The following is a 24,923-nucleotide window of genomic DNA, read 5'->3' as shown; positions in this document are numbered from 1 at the left end:
GGGAAATGGAGGGGAGAAAGGAAGAGGGAGAGGAAGATGGAGGGGAGGGAGGAAGAGGGAAAGGGAGAGAGAGGGAAGGGAAGAAGAAGGAGAGGAAGATGAGGGGAGGGAGGAAGAGGGGGAGGAATATCAAGGGGAGGGAGGAAGAGGGAAAGGGAGATAGAGGAGAGAGAGGAAGAGGGAGATAGAGGGAAGGGAGGGAGAGGGAGAGGGAGAGGGAGATAGCTATGGAGAGATTGCTGCCTTGATTTCGATGGGTTTCCAGTTCCTACCAGCCTCAGAGTACTGTGTTCCTTTGCACTTTCCCTGTGTTAAGGGTACACTGTCTTTTTCCTGTTGGGCCAAATTGAGTGTTTCTCTTGCCCCCTGCCTCCCCCGTGGAGATTGCGGACTGAATGCCATTTGGAGCTGTGGCATCTTGAGGACCATTTCCTGATCTTCTCCTGTCCTTTTCCCAAAGGGATCGTTTGTCCATCCCTAAGCAGTTAGCCCCATGGCAGGGCGAAGGGCCCCTGAGCGCTGAAAGCCAGCACACCTGGGTTCTCCTGGCTCTGCCGCATACAAGCTGGGTAGTCACCTTGCAGATGTTCAAGGTCTCAGCCTCAGCTCCTCCTTTTATAAAATGGGGATAAATGATGTTTGCTTCACTGAGTTAGGTTATTAGGAAAATGAGAAGAGAAAAAAAAGCAACACAACCCAACTTTAGGAAACAATTTAATGCCCTTCTTGTGTGATATCCAAGCACTTTACCAGAACCTTGAGGGACTTGAGAAGACTTGTTCTTGACCTTCAGGGACAGGGGTTGGCAAGTTATAGCCTGCAGGTGAACTCTGGCTCCCCGTATGTTTCTGTGAATAAGGCAGATTGGAAATCAGCCTCATTTATGTGCTGTCTGTGGCTTCTTCTGAGCTACAATGGCACACATGAGTAGTGTCAACTGTGGCCCAGGAAGCCTAAAATACTTGGGATCTGGACTTCTATAGGATGTATTTTCAAGCCCTCTTTAAAGTCTTGATGGGAATAAAATATTCTTCTAACCCTGGCTGGTGTGGCTCTGTTGGTTGGGTGTCATCCCATGCACCAGAAGGTTGCTGGTTTGATTCCTGGTCCGGGCACATGCCCTGAGTTCAGCTTGAAACCCCAGGAGGGGGGGCATGCAGGAGGCAGCCGATCAATGTTTCTCTCTCTCCCTCTCCCTTTCTCTCTAAAAAATCAATAAACTAGTCTTTAAAAAATTAAAACATTAAAAAACATCCTTCTGCTGTTCAGAAGCTTTTTATTTTGATGTAGTCCCATTTGTTTATTTTCTCCTTATTTTCTAATGCCCTAGGAGCTGTATCAGTGAAGACATTGCTTCGGCATATGTCTGAGATTTTGTTGCCTTTGGATTCCTCTAGTATTTTTATGGTTTCCTGTCTTACATTTAAGTCCTTTATCCATTTTGAGTTTATTTTTGTATATTGTGTAAGTTGGTGGTCAAGTTTCATTTTTTTGCATGTATCTGTCCAATTTTCCCAACACCATTTAACAACAAGAAAGCCCACTGCATGGGAGAATATATTTGCCAATGTTATCACTGATAAGGATTTAATCTCCAACATTTAAAGGGAACTCATACAATTTAACAAAAGGAAGATAAACAATCCAATCAAAAAATGGGTAAAGGACCTAAATAGACACTTTTCAAAAGAGGACATTCAGAAAGCAAAGAGACATATGAAAACATGCTGAAGGTCACTAATCATCCGAGAGATGCAAATCAAAACAACAATGAGATACCATCTCACACCTGTCAGACTGGCTATCATCAACAAATCCACAAACGACAAGTGCTGGAGAGGATGTGGAGAAAAAGGAACACTCGTGCACTGCTGGTGGGAATGCAGACTGGTGTAGCCACTATGGAAGACAGTATGGCGTTTCCTCAAAACACTAAAAATGGAACTTCCGTTTGACCCATTGATCCCACTGCTAGGAATATAGCCCAAGAAACCAGAAACACCAATCAGAAAGGATATATGCATCCCTTGTTCATAGCAGCACAATTTACCATAGCTAAGATTTGGAGACAGCCTAAGTGCCCATCAACAGAAGAATGGATTAGAATATTGTGGTACGCAATGGAATATTATGCTGCTGTAAAAAAGAAGGAATTCTTACCATTTGCAACAGCATGGATGGAACTGGAGAGCATTATGCTAAGTGAAATAAGCCAGTCAATGAAAGAAAAATACCACAGGATCTCACTCATTTATGGATAATAAAGACCATGATAAACTGATGAACAAAAATAGATACAGAGGCAGAGCAGCATTGAACAGACTGTCAAACTACAGCAGGAAGACCGGGGAGGGTTGGGTGTATGGGGGAGGGGGGCATAAGAGATCAACCAAAGGACTTGTATGCATGCATATAAGCATAACCAATGGACACAAGACACTGGGGGGTAGGGGAGGCCGGGGGAAGGTCAAGGGGGGTAAAAAAAGGAGACATATGTACTACTCTTTGTATTATTTTAAGCAATAAAACAAAATTTTTAAAAAAAATCCTTCTTTTATTCATGGTTTCTTTTTATTGATTTTAACACGTCTTTTGGCTTTTCACCTATGGGCCTAGTATCTTTTGTACCTCCCTCACTGTCTTATAAACCGTTTTTAGCTGGCTGTCTGTTTTCTTGGGCCTTTGCCTCTGCAGCCATCCGCCGGGTAGGTGGAGCCCACTCTCTCCCATGCCAGGAACTGCGTGTGGGCAGTGACATTTCCCCGAGGACTCTCTCCACCTGTGCCCGACTGGCTCCTCTCCCTGGTTCCATCCCCACAATCTGGCCTCTTCGGGGGAAGCTGCGAGCGATGGCCCGATTCTCTCAGTAAGCAGAGTGAGCAGCGAATCTGCAGGAGCCACTTTTTGATGTTTTATGCAAAAACTATTTTTTGTTACCAAAATATCACCCTACAACTTATACTGCTGGTGTCTGTAATGCATGCAAACCACAGAACTGTCTTTTGGAACGAGAATTGAAATAAGCATTCAGAAAAACAAAGCCGAACACCCCCAGGCTTCGCAGGAGCCATGGTTTGGTGATCATGGCCTGGCTATTGACCACAGATCTTTGTCCAAGCCTCGGTCCTTATCACGTACCCGCCGGGTGACCTTGGGCCAATTGCTTGCCTTGCCTTAGCTTCGATTTACTGTCCTGGCCATTGGACAGAAGGCCTACTTCAGAGAGCTGTGGGGGATGATTTGAGATAATGCATATGAGAATTAGTCATCGACCTGCGTAGAGTTCTTGTTGGTTGCGGGGAGCGGTCTTGGATGGTGAGAGACACTCTGGCAAGTCCCTCAGAAGTAAGGTCCTGTTTACACTGCAGCTTCCAGGGATTGGAGAGCAGCCGGGTGCCAAGGCCTTTCGGTCCTGCACATCCAGCAGCCCTTCCCCTGGGCCCACCTATCCGCCTCTCCTCCCGCTCTGGCCTTCGTGCTGGGTTGTTCGCTTCTTTTCCCGTTTCCCGAGTACACCGACCTCTTTGTCACCTCGGGCTTCCTTCCTCTCCCGTCTCGGATCTTCTGCCTCTTCCCTTTTCCCCTGGAGCCATCTTTCTCGTTCGTCAGTTATTGGATGGAATCTCACTTTTTTGGACATGCCCTTTCTGAACTCGCCCAAATCAGGTCCTACTCTTGTGTGAACTTGTGAAACGATGCAAAGGAACAAAAATCCTTTGCTGCCCTACCAGATGCTAGCAGACATGCTGAGAATGGGAATTAAAACCGTCCAAGTCGAGGACGGTATGCCAAGGGAAATAAGCCAGTCGGAAAAAGACAGTGTGTATGACTCCATTTATAAGCGGTTCCTAGAATAGTTAAAGTCACAGGGACAGAAAGTGGAGGGTGGTGTCCAGGGGCTGAAGGGTGGGTGGGGATGGGAGTCAGTGGTGAATGGTAGAGAGTTTCAGTTTTGCAAGATGAAAAGAATTCTGGAGATGGATATGTTGATCATTGGCAACAGTGTGTGTGAATGTACTTCATGTCCCCAAACTGTACATTTAAACATGGCTAAGGTGTAATTTTGTATGTTATGTGTATTTTAACACAAAAATAATTTTTATACTAGCGTGGGTCCACGTGGATCAACTGGAAGGGTGGTCAACTGGAAGGCTACTACAGCAGCCACGGGAGTTTGGGATGTGGACTTGCGGGTGGGGATGGAGAGAATCTGATTGACAAGAGGTGATGGGGCAGTGAAGTGGCTGGGGCGTGAGCCTGATGAGCGGGTGGTGGTGGTGCATCTGGGAACGAGGGAGAGTGTGTGGGGTTGAAAGTGGTGCCTGGGTCTCAGGCCGGCCTACTGGTGGGGCCGTTTACAGGTCTGAGGATCTTATTGCAACTCTCACAGCACTTCATCCTTATCACACTTAGAACTAAGTCATTGATTGGAGGGGTCGATTGTCCTCCTGATGAGCTAGAAATAGCACCAAGGAGACTCTATCTGCCTTTCTCACCAGGTGTCCCCAGCACAGCACAGGGGCTCCATAGGCGTTTGTGAAATGCAGAGGATTTGTGGTCTGTCAGGTCCACCTTCTACTAACGGACTTGATTCTCTGGGTGTCTTGCTAGTGCTGAGGTTTTAGGGATTGATAACTAATACCGCTCTCTTCTGTGTCTGAGATGAGAACAGAGACGCAGGACCAGGCAGAGAGAGGTAAAGCTGTTTCTTTTTCGTTAAAACCACTTAGGGAATGTGTCTCAACCAGGTAGACAGAGGTATCTCCTCCCCCAAGTGAGACCATCTTAGCAGCAGAGCTGACTCATTAGTCCCCTCCCTGGGGAGTGTGGCAGGCCTCTCGCCAGGCCAACAGCCCCTGGAAGGACGGGGGCGGGGCCAGGCTGAGCATGCCCAGGTTCTGACCAATCAGATATATCCACCCCTCTTCCCTGGGCAGGAGTGAGTGACAGCTGGGGTGAGAGGCCAGGCAGGTTGCTGTGGAACATAGAGTTCCCTCCTCCTGGACCCCTGAGTAATGAGGTGGGAAGGCTAATAAACATAAGATCACTTTTCTGGCTGCAATTTTCAGAGCTGGAAGGTTTTCCTGGGGAGATCTGGGGACTGGCCCAAGCCCCTCGTCCCCTGACAATTTCAGTCCTACCTGTGTAAGGTGGGCTCCTGGCGCCTGTGCTGTGTGCTCTGTCCAGGCCCGCCTTCCCAACAGCTCTCTTCATTCTCCTCCGAAGCCTGGAGGGGGCATGCCTGTTTCCGAGTACCCAGCCCCCCCAGCTTTCTAACTTTGGGAACTGCCAGAGACATGGGGATGCAGCCAGTTTAGATGGATAAAAAGCTTTCCTAAGCCCGGTAAGAAATTTTTCTTCAACCTCACATTTTAAAGAACAATCCTTCCTCATATATAAAATGCGCCAGGAGCTATGTCTTCAGTATTCTTTATTTGATTGTTAAATATATCACACATGCAGACAAGCGTTCGTAAAAAGTCAGCATTCTTGAAAACCTCAGATGGCTCTTCAGAGAAATGACAAGAAAGGTTGTGTCGGCGTGCCGAACCCATCAGATGTTCTTGAAGTGAAACAGTCAGATTTCCCAGGAAGCTCTTCCTCTTTGTGTCCGGACGCGGTTTGGGGATTAGAGGAATAAAGGAGCATTAGCTCAGGCAATAACATAGGAAGAGGAAGGGCCGTGTTAACAGCCTGCCCGGTGAGGGGTTGAGGCAGGACTTAAAGTCCCTGTAGGTGGACTAAGTTTATTTAGAATATGAAATGCATGTCTAAATGCCAGATGATGATGACTTTTGTTTGTAAAGCCTTTCACATTTTGCAGCGAGCTTTCACTTCGGTTCAGCGGATGAAGGGAAACAGCGAGCCATTCTGCAGAGACCTCAGAAGGGCTTTCATGGGCACGGGCCTGGCTCGGCCCTCACTGCTCAGTGTGGACTCGGGGTGCAGCAGCCACACAAGGTTGTGCCAGGCAGGCATTCTGAGAGTCCAGTGAAGCTCCCGGGGTGGTGCATTTGGTGCAGCAGGGCAGTTTACAACTCTTGTGTGGCTGCCACTGGCCTCGCACAGAGGCCAAGTTCTTCCATGTGCTTACGAGACCCTAGGGGATCCACCCATCTGTCTTCCCAGCAGCTTCTCTGGCTGGGTCTCCCCTGGCCCTCGGCAAAGTGACTTCGTCGTGTGAGCGTATTGTATGTCCGCTGTGAGCGCGATGCCCTCTGGCCTCTACACCACACATGCCCCCATTTTCTCATTTCTTGGGGCCCTTGGTGTCTTAGAAATTGTTTTCACCCGGCCCACAGGTCAATGAAATACCTAATTAGCCCATTGATTAATGTCCTAACAGTGTTTATGTCGTAACAATTTAGTAGCTGTTTGGAAAAAGGTAAAGGATATTTTCATTTCACTCTTAAATAACCACAGTGATTTGTTTATGGGATATGTTTACCTGTTGGGCACTGCACAACTTCTCAAATCTTGGAATCAGACTGGACATGGAGGCACATTGATTTCCATGTGGTGATTGCTTTTTATCTTAGCAAGTTCTGAAAACCCAGTTTTTCACACACACAAAGATGATGAAACTGTGGGCTGCCTTGAGCAGGTAGTTCAGGCAGGGTCTAGCAGATGCTGAGAATCACTGTACTTCTCTGAGAATTGGAAAATATCTGGTGGTGCCCAGTGGGTTTACTGGGGTACCTGGGGGCACCTTGGCACACAGTTTGGGAACCGTGGTGCTAAGCCTTTGCCTCTGCTATTTCTTCTCCTTGAACGTTCCTCCTCTCAATCCTGCTTCTTGCTGCTCATGCTCCAGCTCTCGGCGGGGATGTGATGACTCCTGGGAGTTTTCCCTGAACCTTCCAGGCTGGGCTTAGGAGGTGCTGTCCTAACCCTTTTACTTCAGCTCTTTGCACAGTAATTTCATCTTTCCTTACCTGTCTCCTGACGGGGCTTTAGGCTGCTCCATGGGAAGGGACTCTCGTATTGCAGATGCTTTGTAAATGTGGGAATGGAGGGGATGAATGAATACCTGACTTACTGGCGCTTGGCCAGCATGAGCTCGTAGACGGGAGGAAATCAAAATCCCAGTTCCAAACAGGCAGGTTGACAGGGCAGGGCTCTTGTCATTTGTAGGAGGATGTCTTTTGTAAAAGCCTGACCTGGGGGACCTGCCTTGTCTCTTGTTCCCCGTGACCTCCTCTGCTCCCGGGGGCAGGCTGCCGACCTCCTGCATCTGAGCACATGGCCTCGTGAATTATAATACAAATCACAACGGAGGTCATTTTGGTCCTTTTGCATTTATTCATGTTGTGAGACATTGACCCATATACACGTTCCTTTGGTTCAGAAATTGTAGGTATGACTTGTTTCCGATGTGTTTGTTCTTCCCTTCAGAGAGGGATATATTACGTTGCCCGATGGCTCCGACTCCCGGCGTACAGAAAATACAGTTGTGCTGCAGTCATTCAATCTCGGGGTGATAGGGGCTTGGGGACCTGGCACGCATTCATCAGAGGGTGCAGGACGTGGGTTTCATGCGAGAGCAGGTGGGGAAGGGCTCTCCAGGCCTCGGCCAGCAGATGGTGGGTGTCCAGGTGCCTGCACAGGGGACCTGTCTGTCCACAGTGTCTGCTCCCAGAACTAATGTCATATCCAAGTGCCTTCTGTTGTGATGCTCTCCGGGAGGAAGGCTGGGCCCCTCCTCCACCGGGTGGAAATAGCCCCAGTGACTTCTCAGAGCTCCGTGGACGTTGTTGTTCTTTAGTTTTGCCTGAGCTGCATAATATGAAGATGATAAGGCTATATACTCTGCCATAGACATCTATTTTTTTAAAAAAATATATTTTTATTGATTTCAGGAAGAGAGAGGGTGAGAGAGATAGAAATACCAATGAGGAGAAAGAATAACTGATCGGTTGCCTCCTGCACACTCCATACTGGGGTTCGAGCCTGCAACCCAGGCATGTGTCCTGACTGGGAATCGAACTGTGACTCATAGATCGATGCTCAACCACTGAGCCACACTGGCCGGACCAGATGTCTGTTTTTACTACTAAATTAAAGAGTGTGGTGCATGAACGTTTGCTAGTAACAGTAATACTCACCCCAAGGAAGCCCCGAGTACCTTCCCTTACGAAGAACATCATGTTTCATGCCTAGAAGGTTCCCTGCCTTACCTCGGCCTTTCCCATAGACTTTTAAAAGATGCTAATTTCACAACAGCCCTGTGAGATACGCAGAACAGTGTTCCCTGTTGACTGAGGCTCAGCTGTGTGAAATGACTTGCGTGTACCCCTCCCGCTGCCTCCTCTGTGATGGCTCAGTGGCTGCAAGAAGAGACTCGCCCGCCTCACGCCTGGAAGGCCTCAGAAGCACGGCTGAGGCTTCGGGACTGGAGGTTTGCTGCAGTGTTTCCTGTGGAAGGACACGGTCAGCAGAGAGGTCTGCATGGATCCATCAAGGCGCCTCTCTCGTGACCGTGCTTTATTTCAACAGAAGCTCTGTGTCCGTGCCCTCACACGTCACTGAGTACTTGCACTGCCTCCAGAGTCATACATGTGATGAGCAGCAAGATAGGCACTAGCACCGATGCCAGGGACTGTGACTCGTGAGAGGGAGTTCTGTCCTCCTGGCCCTGCTCCCTCTCTTCCTGGAGACGTGGGGGGGGGGGGGGGGGGCCTGGAATTCACCTGCCTCGTGTGGAGTGGGCACCATGACAGTCCCTTCTCTACTTTTGTCAACTCACGGGAAAGATTAATGGTAGCGCAGCCCAGCTGGTTGAGTGTTGACCTATGAAATAGGAGGTCAAGGGTCAATTTAGGTCAGGGCACATGCCCGGGTTTCTGGCTTGATCTCCAGTAGGGGGCATGCAGGAAGCAGCTGATCAAGATTCTCTGTCATCATTTATGTTTCTCTCTCTCTCCCCTCTCCCTCCCTCTCTGAAATCAACAAAAACTTAAAAAAGCAAAAACGATCAATGGTAGCCCATCCACAGATGCTCCACATGGATCTCTAGTGGTCTAGCGATGTAAAGGAATATTCTTTCTGTCAGAATGAAATGACCTCCTGGGAGATCATCTTAGAGCCAGCATCCCCGGCTTACGGGAAAAATGGTTTGCCCCATGTAATAAGATAAATAAGAAGAACTTTGGCAAGTCCTTATCTCACACCGAGCGAGGGAAGCTGGCTGCCTCCTGTGCATGGTCTCGCTGATTTTCCCAGCAGTAGCACCACGAGGTAAGGGCTCAGTGGGAGATCCTTAACTCAGTTCCACGTGAGAACACATCCATGAACCAAGCACCCCTCCCTTCTCTCTCTGGAAATGCATGTCCATCCACTGCACGTGCGTCTCCTGGCTGCCGGCCTGCCTTCTAGACCGGCTTGGCCTTGTCCAGCCCACACAGTTGAATTGTGCGCTTAGCAAAAGTCACTTTTAGTACATTACCAAGCCTGTTAGGGTAGATCTTCATCATATAATTAAATGTTTTAATTATTACATAAAGCAGTGAAATGTGAGTATAGGAAGAAGCATTTCTATAAAAAAAAGAATGTTCGATATTTTGGAACAATGACCTAAAAAAGGCCCTTTGCCATATAAACAGCTACCAAGCTCAATGTAAGTGAGACAACTTAAAAAATAGATAAAAGATAAAAATATGGAAGGGATCCTGTATTCTGATTCCTTCATAAATGTCTTTTTAAGTTTTCCCTACATTTGAAAGATACTGAAGCTGAAAGTGTTTAGCAATTTCTTTGTGGTTTAAGCAAGAAAGGCGTTGTAGGTTTTCACAGTGGGCATGTTCTTATAGAAGAGGCTTTAGCTGATTGTCAAACGAATGTGTATTTATCGATTATAAATAAAAATAAAATCTCCCTCGTACCCACAATAACCCTGATGGTGCTGTATGAGAGGCGCCCGGCAGGACCTTTCTCCCATTTTACAGATGTGGACACTGAGGCCCCAAAAGGACCACAGATGTCAGCAAGAATGAAGAGACCCTGAGTTGATACTTATATTGTTTTTTATCCTATTGTTTGGATCTGTCTGTAGAATGTCACGGGTATGGTTTTATTTATTTTTATTTTTTAAATATATTTTTTATTAATTTCAGAGAGGAAGGGAGAAGGAGAGAGAGAAACATCAATGATGAGAGGGAATCACTGATTGGCTGCCTCCTGCACGCCCCCTACTGGGGATCGAGCCTGCAACCCAGGCATGTGCCCTTGACCAGAATCGAACCTGGGACCCTTCAGTCTGCAGGCCAACGCTCTATCCACTGAGCCAAACCAGCTGGGGCGTGGGTATGATTTTAGATAGCCTATGCATGTAGACAGCATGGCAGCTTCCTCATTACAGTCGGGTTGCAGTGTCTACAGGCGACATTGGTATTTGGAAGGCCCTGGTTCTCAGCCACGCTGAGGACAGCACCCTCGCTATACTCCTGGGAGGGGTGACTTTCCCGTTTGCCATTCCTACCTGTGAAAGGAGAGACACGCTAAGTAACTCCTTCCTTCCTCCCAGGCCAAGAGAAATGTTAAGACAGAGAAGCCTTGGGACACTTGGGATTGGATGCTGTTTGCACCTTCCTCTAGCTCAGCGGTTCTCAACCTGTGGGTTGCGACCCCTTTGGCGGTCGAATGACCCTTTCACAGGGGTCGCCTAAGACCATCCTGCATATCAGATGTTTACATTACGATTCATAACAGTAGCAACATGACAGTTATGAAGTAGCAACGAAAATAATTTTATGGTTGGGTCACAACATGAGGAACTGTATTTAAAGGGCCAGCAGGTTGAGAACCACTGCTAGCTTCTTCAGGGCTTGGAGCATCTTCATGGACAGGGGCAAAGATCAAAACATGTCAGGAACATGTGAGGAGCATAGAAGCCTTTTATTCGGAGAAACCAATAACAGTTCCATCATCCAATAAAACCACCCAGGTGTGTGCGCATGCCTGGGCGGCCCCCCTGGGAATCACATTCCTTGGCCACAGGTAGCTGGGTGGAACGTGTCCCTCTCAGATCTGGGGAGAGCAGTCTCCTGTTTGAGCTCTGGATTTTGACAACCGCCCTATTTTGGGTTGTGGGTTTATTTCGGCTGAATGTCTGGCTTGATTGGTGTGGAAATGTGCACAGGCTGAGCAGGCTGGAGCCGGCTGGAGCCGGGCCTCCCTGAGCTGCTCCCAGGAAGTGCTCCCTCCCTCCCATTGTGGCTGAAGGGGGAAGTGCGCTTTACATATGCAAATGCAGCCTGAGTTTCACTTAATAATTATCAGCTGGAGATTCTATTGATGAGCAGCTGAAGGGACTCATCCCTCATCCCTAGAGAAACTGAGTTAACCATTTATAGCTGCGCCCCCCCCCCCCCGCCCCCATACTGCGGCTTCTGAACCAACTCTGAATGCTTGGCAATTGCAGACAGAGGTCTCTGATTCCCCCACTTCCCCTTCTCCACTTCTCAGGGGCCGCCCTCCAGCAGCTGAGTCCTCCTGACCTCTGACAGTATCATGGTTGCCTCTTTACCCTGCCCTCCCCTCCTTCCTGTCCTGCAGGCTACAGAAGGCAGGACAGATCCTCCTGTATGTAATGGAGGCAGCAATACCAGCTTCAGGCAACAAAATGGGTGTCTAGAAGCGCATCTTAAGATCATACAGTCAGCCGAGCCAGTGTGGCTCAGTGGTTGAGTGTCGACCTATGAACCAGTTTGATTCCTGGTCAGGGCACATGCATGGGTTGCGGGCTCGATCCCCAGTGGGGGGCGTGTAGGAGGCAGCTAATCAATGATGTTTCTATCTCTTCTTTTCATTGCCTCTCTGAAATCAATAAAATAAAACGTCAAAATATATTCAATAAAAAAGAACGAGCCTTATGTTTTTGTGCAATGGGGACAATAGGGACCCCATTTGCCGAAAGAGGGAGCAGAGGTTTTGGAGGTTAGGAGTCCAGGGCTCTCCTTCGGATGTGGGGACAGCACGTGACCCCTGAGTCGTCCTCTCTTTCCACAGTGTGGCGGGCACCGAGGACTGCCCCTTGTTCTTGACACTGTGTGAGACACTTGGGAAGCAAAGGGGATGCTCCATGGCCCCTGCCTTCACCGGTAGAGTGTCTGCCGTGAACAGTTGTGGAGGGAATGGTAGGCACAGTGTGAATGAAGCTGGATGCATAGTCAGCTGCTACCACCCCCAAGCCCATATGGTAGGAGGTTGCAGGGGACCAGGGGACAGCTAGAGGAATGGAGGGGCACTCACCCCCAGCCCAGTAGAGGAGGGTTCCTAGAAGGAATGTTCAGGGAGATAGTCATGAGTCCATGGGAATTCAGCAGGTGACAACGCCTGCAAAGGAAACAATACAGACACCGCTTATTCCAACTGCCAGTCATGCCACCCGGGAATAGAGTACAGGGCTTGCCCCCTGTGAGGAAATGCTGATGGGTGAGGCTCATTGGTTCTGTGGGGTACTCTCCAGGGCCAGAAGGCAGATTTGGGAAGGCCCGCGAGATTTCCACAGCAATTCCAGAAAGTCCAGCAAGCCTCGGACCGGCCTTCCTCTGGACAGAGCAGCTTCATCATCCCCCTCCCGACCCAGGCTCTGAGGCCAGTCCCATGAGTAAGGTCTCCCATGGGCCTTCGTCCTGCGAGGGGCTCTTCTCTTCAGGGCCAGGAATTGGGATCTGGTCCTGGGCCCCTTCTCCTCCCCCAGCTATCAAGGCATCTCTGGCATCCTCTGTGTGGGTCTGTGCTCCCTACACCCTCTCATGTCGCCCAGAAAAACCCTGGCTTTGCCTCAGTGTAGTCCAACTATTAAAGGTCCTTCATTTTATTCTTCTTGCTTTTCTGATACGGTTGGAAGCACCTTATAAAAAATTGCCATCCTCCCACGAGTAGGACTTGGAAGAAAATAACCATCTGTCAAAAGTAGAGATGGTAGGTTTTGCGTAATAGGTATCAGCACAATATTTTACCCAAACATCTATCTTGCTCGTGGTAAGGTCTTATCTTTGCCAAGTGCCCATCCCGATAACGCGTGATTGCTGTCAAGCGGCGCTCCCGATAAAATCTTTCTCCTCCCTATTCCCTCCCAAATCGCTCCTGCTAAAACTTCATTCTTCATTTCTGATTGTCCCCTAAGGAATAGTTTGGATTTGTCAGGAAAGGGTGAAAAGAGGATTGATAAGGGTTTTTACTTTCTGTGTGTGTGTGTGTGTGTTTTCTTTGTTTCAGTATAGATAGTGATGGGAATTGGAATATAATTTAAGTCAGTCACACTGACAAAGAGGGGTTGGAGGCTGTGCAGAAGGGACAAGAAGGGAGAGAAAAGGGGGGCAGTCGTTTCTGGGCAGGGAGGATGCTCAGGCAGGCTTCTTCCCGTTCCCTCTTGTCTTTAATTTACAGTTGAGCTGAGGTTGATAACGCTGATTTAGGTGACTCGGCGGTTTGCAGGAAAGGGATGCTATTGAAGGCATCACCCACATTGACAAAAATACTTCCTCTTCTTTGTGAAATGTGCTAGAATATTCTTTCTCGCAGCGGCTCATGCTTCTGGTTGGCTCCTTAGCCATTGCTCACTTCAACGGATGCAAATAACCAGCCCTCCTTGCCTTGGATAACTGTGTCTTTCTACTGATCTCTCTTCCAGCTCCTTCCTTTCAGCAGCTCACCAGGTTCTACCTGCAGCGTGAGCCCTGCAGGCCAGGGTCGGGTGCTCCTGCTGAAGTGATATCCCTGAGGGTCAGACGAGGAGTGGGAGGTTGGGTGAAGGTCTGTGGCCGGTCTCAAAGCCTGGACTGGAGTGGAGAAAGGAATATCAGAGGGCCCAGGAAATGCCATGCACCTTAAGCCAGTTCTCCTTGGCACCAGACCCCCTGAAACAGCAGAGGTGGGAGGAAGGGGTTTCCTCTGTGTTGATCCTCACTCCCATGCAGCCTGGACACCTCTGCTCAGATTTGGCACGTGTGGGGTTTCAGGTGCAGGGGCGGATAAGCAGAACGATCGCTGTCGCGGACGGACATGCCCTGTGAAGACCACTCTCTAGGCTTCTAGTCATGTTCTGCGTCCAGCTTTGCTCTGCAGTCCTAGGGCTTCCTCCAGCAGAGAAGGGCATCACCGTCAGAGTGTGCTATATGGTAGCCCCTCCCTCTTGGGAGAGCAAAGCACCATGGGTCGTGTCCTTTGCCGTCCAGGGAAAGGCCCACATATAGTGTGAGGCATTCATTGTTTCAGGTCTTCTTCTTCTTTTTAAAATATATTTCTATTGATTTCAGAGAGGAAGGGAGAGGTAGAGAGAGAGAGAAACATCAATGATGACAGAGAATCATGGATCAGCTGCCTCTTGCATGCCCCACACTGGAGATCAAGCCCACAACAGAGGCATGTGCCCTTGACCGGAATCGAACCTGGGACCCTTTAGTCCAGTGATGGCGAACCTATGACACGCGTGTCAGAGGTGATACACGAACTCATTTTTTTGGTTGATTTTTCTTTGTTAAATGGCATTTAAATATAGAAAATAAATATCAAAAATATAAGTCTTTGTTTTACTATGGTTGCAAATATCAAAAAATTTCTATATGTGACACAGCACCAGAGTTAAGTTAGGGTTTTTCAAAATGCTGACACGCCGAGCTCAAAAGGTCCGCCATCACTGCTTTAGTCCATGGGCCAATGCTCTATCCACTGAGCCAAACCGGCCAGGGCTTGGGTCCTTTATGAGTCCCTTCCTCTCTTCCATGGGCCAGCATTTCATTCTGATATTCCACTTCTGAAATAAGACAGTCTAGCCCAGGGGTGGGCAAACTTTTTGACTCAAGGGCCACAATGGGTTCTTAAAATGGACCGGAGGGCCGGAACAAAAGCATGGATGGAGTGTTTGTGTGAACTAATATAAATTCAAAGTAAACATCATTACATAAAAGGGTACGGTCTTTTTTTTTTTTTTTTAGTTTTATTCATTTCAAACGGGCCGGATTCGGCCCGCGGGCCGTAGTTTGCCCACGGCTGGTCTAGCCAGTAGTTCTCAACCCTTTGGCCCTTTAAATACAGTTCCTCATGTTGTGACCCAACCATAAAATTATTTTCGTTGCTACTTCATAACTGTCATGTTGCTACTGTTATGAATTGTAATGTAAACATCTGATATGTAGGATGGTCTTAGGCGACCCCTGTGAAAGCGTCGTTGGACCGCCAAAGGGGTCACGACCCACAGGTTGAGAACCGCTGGTAGACCAAGCATGTCAAACTTGTGGCCGGTGGGCCGCACGAGTTTGACATGCTTGGTCTAGACCAGTGGTCGGCAAACTCATTATTCAACAGAGCCAAATATCAACAGTACAATGATTGAAATTTCTTTTGAGAGCCAAATTTTTTTTATATATATTTTATTGATTTTTTTTTACAGAGAGGAAGGGAGAGGGATAGAGAGTTAGAAACATTGATGATAGAGAAACATTGATCAGCTGCCTCCTGCACACCACCCCTTTCCGGGTATGTGCATGCAACCAAGGTACATGCCCTTGACCAGAATCGAACCCGGGACCCTTTAGTCCGTAGACCGACACTCTATCCACTGGGCCAAACTGGTCAGGGCAAGAGCCAAATTGTTTAAACTTAAACTATATAGGTAGGTACATTGTTATTAACTTAGTTAGGGTACTCCTAAGGCTTAGGAAGAGCCACACTCAAGGGGCCAAAGAGCCGCATATAGCTCACGAGCCGCAGTTTGTCGACCACGGGTCCAGACCAGTGGTTCTCAACCTTCCTAATGCCGTGACCCTTTAATACAGTTCCTCATGTTGTGGTGACTCCCAATTTCATTGTTACAAATTGAGCATAACTAAAGCATAGTGATTAATCACAAAAACAATATGTAATTATATATGTGTTTTCCAAAGGTCTTAGGCGACCCCCGTGAAAGGGTCGTTTGACCCCCCCCAAAGGGGTCGCGACCCACAGGTGACAATTTATGGTTTATTGATTCACATATTTAGAATAGGATAGTTTTCAGTACCCTCTGTGTGACAAATGTAAAATAAAACCTTAAAACCTTGCTAAAGAATCGTCTCACTTGACTCTCTTGATTTGAATAAGATTTTTAGTTTTAAAAAAATCAGACCTTATTAAAATTTTTTACTGCAAAATATGATTCTTCCTAGCACATATGATTTGCCACTTTGGGTCGTATTAGTGGGATTTTATAAGGGCTATAAATATTTTATACAAAATTACACAGTTATTGCTAACATTAAAAAAAAATGGTCAATGGAAACATACTTACAAAATCTTCCATCTTGAGTGCTGCCAGAGAGACAATTAAGGAGAAATTCTGGAATATTTCTGTCTGATTCTACTGACAAGGGCCATGTTGAGGGCCCGGGTGAGCATGCCCAGTTCATGCTTTGCAAAGGATAAAATCTTCGTTTTTGTTTCGCTTTTCGTTTTGATGACTCTATCAATGAAGGGTATTGGGTCCAACTGTTGTGTGTGTATAAAATATGGTGCAAGATGCTGTGCCAGGGAAATGCTGCCCTCTCAAGCTCAACCAGCGGAGACCAACATGAGAGCTGGTGGCCATGCAAAAAGTGATGGTAGTTAAGGAGCTAAAGGGGCAGAGGGTGGTCAAACACGATTGGAATGTGAATTCATTGTGCCCTCACACACTGGTTGATTCTCCAGATTTGGAGGGAATATGTACTCACATTTTCTGGGATGCATTGTGTTGTTACGCACCCATTATGTTTACTAAATGGCCTAGTGATCTAAGATAAGAATTTGGCTCCACTGTCCAGTTGTTCAATTTATCAGTGTGGCTCAGTGATTGAGCTTCGACCCATGAACCAGGAAGTTGTGGTTCAATTCCTGGTCAGGGAACAGGCCCAGGATGTAGGCTCGATCCCCAGTGTGGGTCATGCAGGAGGCAGCCGATCAGTGACTTTCTCTCATCATTGATGTTTCTATCTCGCTCTCCCTCTCCCTTCCTCTCTCTGAAATCAATAAAAACATCTTAAAAATATAAAGCACTATATACATTATCTTCTGCTGAGTTTGGTGATGATTTGAATGCTGCTAACCAAAGTCCTTCTGCCCATGCTTAGACTTCTTAGATATCCAACAGGAATAGGATTGGTGGCTTTAGAAGCAGAAAGACTCAGTTACTGTATTGTGAGAACAGTAGTTCAAAGACTGACTGTTTCCAACTTTCAGAACTTAGGATATTTGGCAAAAAAATAAAAATAGTAATTTGAAGCTTTGAAATCATTGAGTCTCAGATTTCAAGGAGCAAAACACTGACATCAGTGCTCATCAGGGTACATTTCAGCACTTACAACCAAAACCCAGCTAGGGACACCGCACACTGGCACTACGAATGTCTTCATCTGCTTAACTTACTGAAGCTCTTTAAGACAAGGCTCCGGAAAACAATTTCATGGAGGAAAAAGTCAAATCGCATTTCGCCTGTTAGGAGGAAACAAACCTCGGAGTCCTCCCCGGCCTTACGATTGCAGATCCTCTCTCGGAGCTGGTGAGGAACCAACCCTCTTCTCACTGTTGTTCTGTCTTTGCCAGAAGATCTCCGAGGCCTTTGCTGGAATGCTGGGTTGCTTCGATGCCAAAGACAACTTCCAGAAAATCCTGCTGGAGGCTTTTGGGAGGAAGCATCCCTGTTTTCCCCCACAGTGAGCAGCTCTTCTGTGGCATCCCTGTTGCTTCCTCCCAGCAAGGCTGGCTCCAACTTCTGGGACGTAGGACAATGGCTCCGCCTGGACCCTGGGCACAGCACGGGGACTACCTTTCCAACACGACTTCCCCTCTTTGAGGCCTGGTGTTTATTATTCCGTGTGTCTTCATTGGTGATGAATGTACAGAGTTGGAGAGCAAAGTTTGGTTCAAGCCATTTGGGGTCGAAGAAGGGTCCATAGAAATGGGCACAGGATGTTGAGAGCATTTCCCTTCCAGTATCGCTGGAATTGTAGTTGCCAGGGACTTGCATAATTACCCTTTATTTGTGGCTAATTATCGAAGAACTAGAGGACCAGTGCACCGTGGGGTCCCTTGGCTTGGCCTGTGGGGATTGGGCCAAAACCGGCTCTCCAACAGCCCCCAAAGGGTCCCGGATTGGGAGAGGGCGGTTCTTGGGTGATGCACCCTGGAATCAGGCTCCCTCCTCTCTGGTTTTGGGTGCATCACCTGAGAACCACAGCTGCCAAGTCACTGCAGCTCTGCAGCTCCTGCGTTGAGCGTCTGCCTCCTGGTGGTCATTGCGTGTCAGAGCTACCAGCCAGCTAGTTGCTTAGGCTTTTATATATATATACTAGAGGCCCATTGCAGAATAGGACTTCCTCGGGCCCATTCCTGCAAGAATAGGGCTTCCTGAGGCCGGAGCAAAGCAGAGAAGGGATGTTGATATTCGCTCCCTTCTCCGCTGCCTCACTCCCTCCTGTCTCTGCTGCCTTGACTCTGCTCCCGTGTCCTCTGCCTCACTCCCTTCTGTAGCTCTTGGCTTCCTTCTACCCTGTCTTCAGTCTTCCCTCCACGCCTGCATATGCAAATTAACCACCATCTTTGTTGGATTAATTTGCATACTCATCCTGATTGGCTGGTGGGTGTAGTGGAGTGACACCAATTTGCATGTTTCTCTTTTATTAGTGTAGATACTAGGAGCCCAGTGCACAAATTCATGCACCTTGAACTGTGGGCCGGGAGGCTGTGGTAGGCACGGGGCGGGTCTCGGCCCATCCTCTGCACCCCCACCCAGCCCTCCCGCCGCAGCCCCCAGTCCTCGTGTCTGCCGGCAGCCCAGCTCCCACTGCCACCGCTCTCACATGCTGATGGCACTGACCCCACTCACACCTGCTGATGGTGGGTGTGAGTGGCAGCTGCTGTCCCAATCACCCCTCAGGAGCAGGGGGAGGTGGAGAAGCCCTCAGGGGCAATCAGGGCCTGCAGCCCCCGCTCACACCTGCTGATGGCGCCGAGTGATTGGGACCAGTGCCGGGCACCGGGTACGAGCAGGGCCGGCGCTGGCAGTGGGTGCAAGCTGGTCTGGCACTGGCAGCAGGTGCAAGTGCTGGGCAGGACCTTGGCACGCAGAAGCAAAGAATTTTCAGTAACCACCAGAGGCTTGCCCCGATTACAGTGACCGGCACCCTGCCTTGGTCTGGTGCCCCTGCTCACCTGCTCCACCATCCCATTGCAGCCAACACCCGCCATGTTCCGCACACACCTCCTCATGGTCAACACACATCATAGCAACCGGTCGTTCGTTTGTTCCGTACAGTCTATTTGCATATTAGCCTTTTCTTACATAGGATAATCCAAGAATTGAAATGTACTTCCCATAAACATGTCAAATGGGCTTTCTGGAGAGGAGCAGGGGAGGCAATGAGGCCCCATGGGAAACCTGCCTGAGCTTCCCTGTCGCCCTGGGTGAACTCGGACCCACCTCAGGCTGAAGGCAGGACGATGTCAGAGGAAGCCCTGGTTTGCTGGCTGCTCCTCCCATAGACCACTCAGAACAGCACGGTGTTCAGAAAATTTACCACCTTTATTATTATCAGCTCACCTTACCTGTGATACCACGATCTGCTCTGGGAAGGAGTTGGAGGAATTACTTTATACCGAGCGACTCCCTGGGACAGGGCTTGGTGCTTGCATTTTGGGATCTTACTTAAGCCTTCCGTCCTCCTTGTGAGGTTAGCATTTCTGCTGCCATTTCACAGAAGGGAACACTGACACTGGGAGCATTCAAGTAACCCCTGCAAAGAACCCACTCACAGTTCCCATTTGTCGTGCATTTTGTGGGCTCCCACAGATTCTTGGGCTCCTGCCCAAAATGTTCCCCAAGACCTTGTGCCTGAGGGTTCCTGTACCTCTCACTCACCTCGAATCTAATCATGCTGCACCACTGTGGGAACACGGCTTACGCTTTTAGGGTCTCAGTGTCCTCATCCGTAATGAGGTCACCAATTGCCACCTGCCTGGGCCGTGATGACCTAAGACATCCTCAGCGTGAACTGCCCGGCTGGGCGCAGACACACAGCCGGCGCCACACAACGCGCCACACTGCCCCTGCCCGGCTCGATGCCCCTCTCCCACCCCTGCCCCAAGGGTGGATGTCAGCTGAGAAAACACAATTGCTGTTGGCTGCTTATTCTTTTTCATTCTCAGCGGAACTGATTTGATTTGACCAAACAGGGAGACTGGTTTCAAAAGCCTGGGTCACAGCTCATAATTGGCCAGCTCAGCGACAGTGTAACCCTCATTGACCTGTGGCTTCACGTCCCCACACACTCGCCCTGGCCTTTGATTGTGGTCCCGGGCAGTGTCATTCCGCAAGTCCTATTTGCTGCCTGGATGGGAGAGGAGCGGGCACCCAGGAGTTTAACCCCGAGGTGATTAAGAGGGAAAAAGGGAGCCGTGTTTGTGAAGGCCCAAGGTACATCAAAAGGCCCTGGGCACAGGCGATGCCGAAGGCAGCACGGGGAACTGCAGGGTGTGCTTTGCCTCTTCCTTTGATCCTCAAGTTTTCTGAGTCACACTGACTTCCTGGGACAGTTTGGAAGCTCAGTGGGGCGTGGACAGGGAGAAGAAAAACTCGAAGGATGAAAAAGGAGGAGTGTTTTTCTGGCAGGTGGCCGAGGGAGGGTAATTGCTGGAGACGTGGTGGTTTCTGGGGAGTCTCTGAGGCAGCCGTGGTGGAGCTGTGTCCAGGATTTCAGGGGCGTGGGCACAGAGGAGCGACACCGTTCCCTGTGCCTTGTGTTGCTGGGGCTCCTGGGTGGTAGGCACAGGGGCGGGTCTCGAGACCCAATCACCCCTCAGGAGCAGGGGGAGGTGGAGGGGTACTGTACGCAGGGTGTTTTGCTAAGTATCCTTGGGAGATGGGGTTTTACATTAATAATGTGTTTTTTTAATGTGTTTTATTGTTTTTTGTTGTTTGTTTTTTCTAGAGATAGAGGTAGGGAGAGAGGGAGAGGGAGATAGAAACATCAACATCCGTGAGAGAGAATCAGTGATTGGCTGCCTTCTGCAAGCCCCCTATTGGCGATCAAGCCCCCACAACCTGAGCATGGGCCCTGACTGGGAATCGAACTGGTGACCTCTTGGTTCATGGGTCAATGCTCAACCACGGAGCCATACCGGCCGGGCGTAATGTTACTTTTAATTCGTGGCTCTCTAGCCTATTATGAAACTGCACTTAAGTGGAGAGTGTACAGGCTCGGGCATCAGGAAGACCTGGTTACGCATTCTGACATCACTGCGCCCCAGTTGTGTGGCTTTGAAAGCCTTACTTATCGTCTCTGTGTATGATTGTTAAATGGAGTGTTGCTGGCACTCCGTGGAATGGTAACTGCTTTTCTGGGGAAACTTTGAGATTGATTACAGTCCTACTTTCTGCTTCCTTGCTGACCTTAATTATTTTACTCTTGGCACGGACTCATGCATCTACCCTTTCAGCATTTATTGGATATTATGGTAATGTTACCACAAAGATAAATAGTATAGTAAGGCCCAGTCTTTGTCCTTACTGAATTCCTAATCTTCACAGAAAATATTTGATGAAATAATTGACCAAATACAATATGACAGGTATATTTTTATAGTGCTTATGTACAAAATACTTTTGGGACATGTTGAAGGATATTTTGCCTGCAGTTTGAAAGTTTCCCCTGGGAAGTGATGCTTCTGAAACAGGGTTTTGAAGGATGAATAGGAGTTTACCCAGGAAGAATGAAATAAACTTAATCATTATTAATATTTCTTCTCTCCCCCCCCTTCCTTTTTTTGCCTACTTCCACGTCCTTCTACTCCTCACCTCCCTTTTTCTTCCCATTCTCCTCCTTCTCCAGTCTTCCTCCTCCTTCATAGTCATAATGCTTTATTGATGACAACAGTGTCGAGCTAGTAACGTGTCAAGTCAGGAAAAGAAGACAGTGCATTTAATTAGGAAAAATTATATTATGATTGTCTTCTTGAAACAGCATGTTAGTTTTTATCACCGTAATAAGTCATTCTGTTCTCAACTTTGTTCCCAGCTCCGTCTGGATGCATTTATTTGTAACCCACTTTCCATCTGTTTTCTCTTGTAAATGGGGTTGTGAGCAGAACTTCGCGATGTAGTAATGCATGTCTGGAGTACGTGGGGGGGCTGGGGTGTGATTCACTCTGGGTTAACTCTTCCCTGGTCTTTCTGCACCCACAGATGGGAAGCCCGTGTCGCTGTCTCCGCTGGAGTCCCAGCCCCACAGTCCCCGGTACTCGGCCCCTGGCCAGCGGGAGCGCGAGAGCCTGGAGGTGCGGGTGCGTGAGGTGGAGGAGGAGAACCGAGCCCTCCGCAGGCAGCTCAGCCTGGCCCAGGGCAGGGCCCCAGCCCATCGCCGTGGCAACCACTCCAAGACCTACTCCATGGAAGAGGGTACTGGGGACAGCGAGAACCTTCGAGCTGGCATCGTGGCGGGCAACAGCTCCGAGTGTGGGCAGCAGCCAGTCGTGGAGAAGTGTGAGGTAAAGAGCACCTAGAACCATCCAAGGCCCAACTGCCCCCACCCCTTGCAAATGCTGGCCTAGAAGCACTGCCAGATGCCTGGACAGGGCTGGCGCTCTTGACTCAGGCCTGGGTGTGAATCTGACATGGCCACTAACTCTGCTGTTGGCCTGACAAACCGTTAGCTTCTGAGCCTCAGTTTTACCACCTGAAAAATGGGGATAAGAAAGCCTACACTACAAAGATATCAAAAGGTAAACTGATGTCCTAACCAGTTTGGCTCAGTGGATAGAGCGTCGGCCTGCGGACTGAAAGGTCCCAGATTCGATTCCGGTCAAGGGCATGTTCCTTGGTTGCAGGCACATCCCCGGTAGGAGGTGTGCAGGAGGCAGCTGATCGATGTTTCTCTCTCATTGATGTTTCTAACTCTCTATCCCTCTCCCTTCCACTCTAAAAAAATCAATAAAAATATTTTTTTTTTTTTTTTAAAAAAAGGCAAACTGATGGAAGCCAGCTCCCCTTTCTTCACAGTTCATTTGGACTTGCTCAAGGTTTATACACCTGGTTGTCACCCGGGGGACCCCTGTTACTTAGACCAGGAGTCACCAACCTTTTGGACCTCACGGACCACCAGTGGTCCGCAGACCACCGGTTGACAACTGCTGACTTAGACTACAGTGTGAGTGGTGTACCCGGGGTGGTGGCCCTGTTGGGCAGCTCCCTCGGGTCTCATTCTCACTTCAGGAACAGCTTCTACAATTCAGAACCAGAGACTTACTGCTCATCGAAGGCAGTGGATGGAACTTTCATAGCTTCATATCACTTTGCCCCTTTTAGGGTATGCTTTATTTCTTAGTAACTCTCTAGACATTTGGAAAACTTACCCTCTTCCTATCACCCTCACCCCCCTCATTCAGACAACCACACTTACTGTGTACTGAATACACACACACGCTTTCACTCTCGTTCACTCATTTCCTGATGCTTCTGGTTCCCAATGGACAGGAATTAGAGCTTCCCTGTTAAGAGCAAGAGCTTTGGAGACACACAGAAGCCCGAGTTCATATCCCAGCTCTGCTGGTTTCTGCTGAGAGTACTTGAGCAAGTGACCTAACCTCTCGGAACTTCAGATGTCCCCTCACTAAATCTGAAAAGTAATACCTGCCTGTACTACATTTATGTAGAGAAATTTCTATGAAAGAGCAAAATGACAAAAGTAGTGGCAAACCAAATTTAAGTCATATTTTTAATTTAAATTCTTTAATGTTTAAAGTTCTGCATATGTCTCCAGACGCAGAGTCATTGTTCCTTGGGGGTAGGTCCCAACAATCTGAGTATTAAAAGAATCTATTCAGGTGATTCTGAGATAGTGGACACTGTTTGGGAGCCACTGCTTGAAGGCACACATGCCTGATGTGATTCTCTGTATCCCTGGGCTCTTTGAAAGGTGATGTAGGAATCTAGGAATTGAACCTTGCTTGAGGTTGCTGATTGTTACTATAACTTATGTTTTAGTTTTTGACTTGCACCTGAGAATTAGATTATATTTGTTTTCCTCTTTCTTTGTGTTAATCAGTAATATTACTTCTTACACACGTAAAAAGTGATTTTTGGTAAATTTATCTGTGATGAGCCCCCTTGGTCCTGTTCAGATCTTCCATAGATGAGTTTGAAAGTCTTGATCTCCTGGCATCTTATTCCAAAGTAATCTCCTCTGGGTACACATTTACCTTGAGATGCTGGCTTCATACCCATCAGCAGTGTACGTCCTCTGTCTCCATGGCTTGGTGTCTATAAATTTTAGTGAAAAAGCCATAGAGGCAAACAAGAATGTCAGTCAATGGAGTCAAAATAGAAGCCTCCCTTCATCTAACCCATGGTGGTGACAAGTGCTGAAGCTAGTCTTTTTTTAAAAAAATATATTTTTATTGATTTCAGAGAGGAAAGGAGAGGGAGAGAGAGATAGAAACATCAGTGATGAGAGAGAACCATTGATTGGCTGCCTCCTGCACTCCCTCTACTGGGAATTGAGCCCGAGACCCAGGCATGTGCCCTTGGCCAGAATCGAACCCGGGAGGGACCCTTCACTCCACAGGCCGACGCTCTGTCCACTGAGCCAAACTGGCTAGGGCTGAAGCTAGTCTTGACACGCTGTCAGATGCAGGCCCCTGTAACCAGGGATGCCACCCTCATCTCCTGTTGGTCTGAAACTTCTTTAGAGAATGGCAAGTGTTTCTGAAAACTCCTCTGTAATGATGCCCAGTCTGTCAGCTGAGATTATCTGATGATAGAAATGGGGGGTTCCTCACCGGCCCTGTGACTCTCATCATTTCCTAATCATGTGGTTCGCAGCTAGCTGCCCGTGTGATCCCTGCATTTCTGCTGTCAGGGCAGGGCTGCCCTCGCGAGGGGCTGGTCTTTGTGCCTTGAGACTTGGAGCAGAATG

The 24,923-nt window shown here is 48.4% G+C and overlaps 1 protein-coding gene across 6 annotated transcripts in view; it reads left to right on the top strand.

The window, feature by feature from the left end:
- Positions 1-24,923, top strand: part of LARGE1 (LARGE xylosyl- and glucuronyltransferase 1) — a 428,233-nt gene that overhangs the window by 173,928 nt on the left and 229,382 nt on the right. For all 6 annotated transcript variants that reach the window (XM_036297621.1, XM_036297620.1, XM_036297619.1 and 3 more), the window contains exon 3: positions 22,196-22,497. In XM_036297621.1, coding sequence (XP_036153514.1) covers positions 22,196-22,497 — 302 coding nt within the window. The remainder of the gene's footprint in view (positions 1-22,195; positions 22,498-24,923) is intronic.

This window comes from Myotis myotis, unplaced genomic scaffold (assembly GCF_014108235.1).
Source record: "Myotis myotis isolate mMyoMyo1 unplaced genomic scaffold, mMyoMyo1.p scaffold_m19_p_3, whole genome shotgun sequence".
Taxonomy (NCBI): Eukaryota; Metazoa; Chordata; class Mammalia; order Chiroptera; family Vespertilionidae; genus Myotis; species Myotis myotis.
Note: the sequence above shows the minus strand (reverse complement) of the source record. Positions and strands in the feature narration are given on the sequence as shown.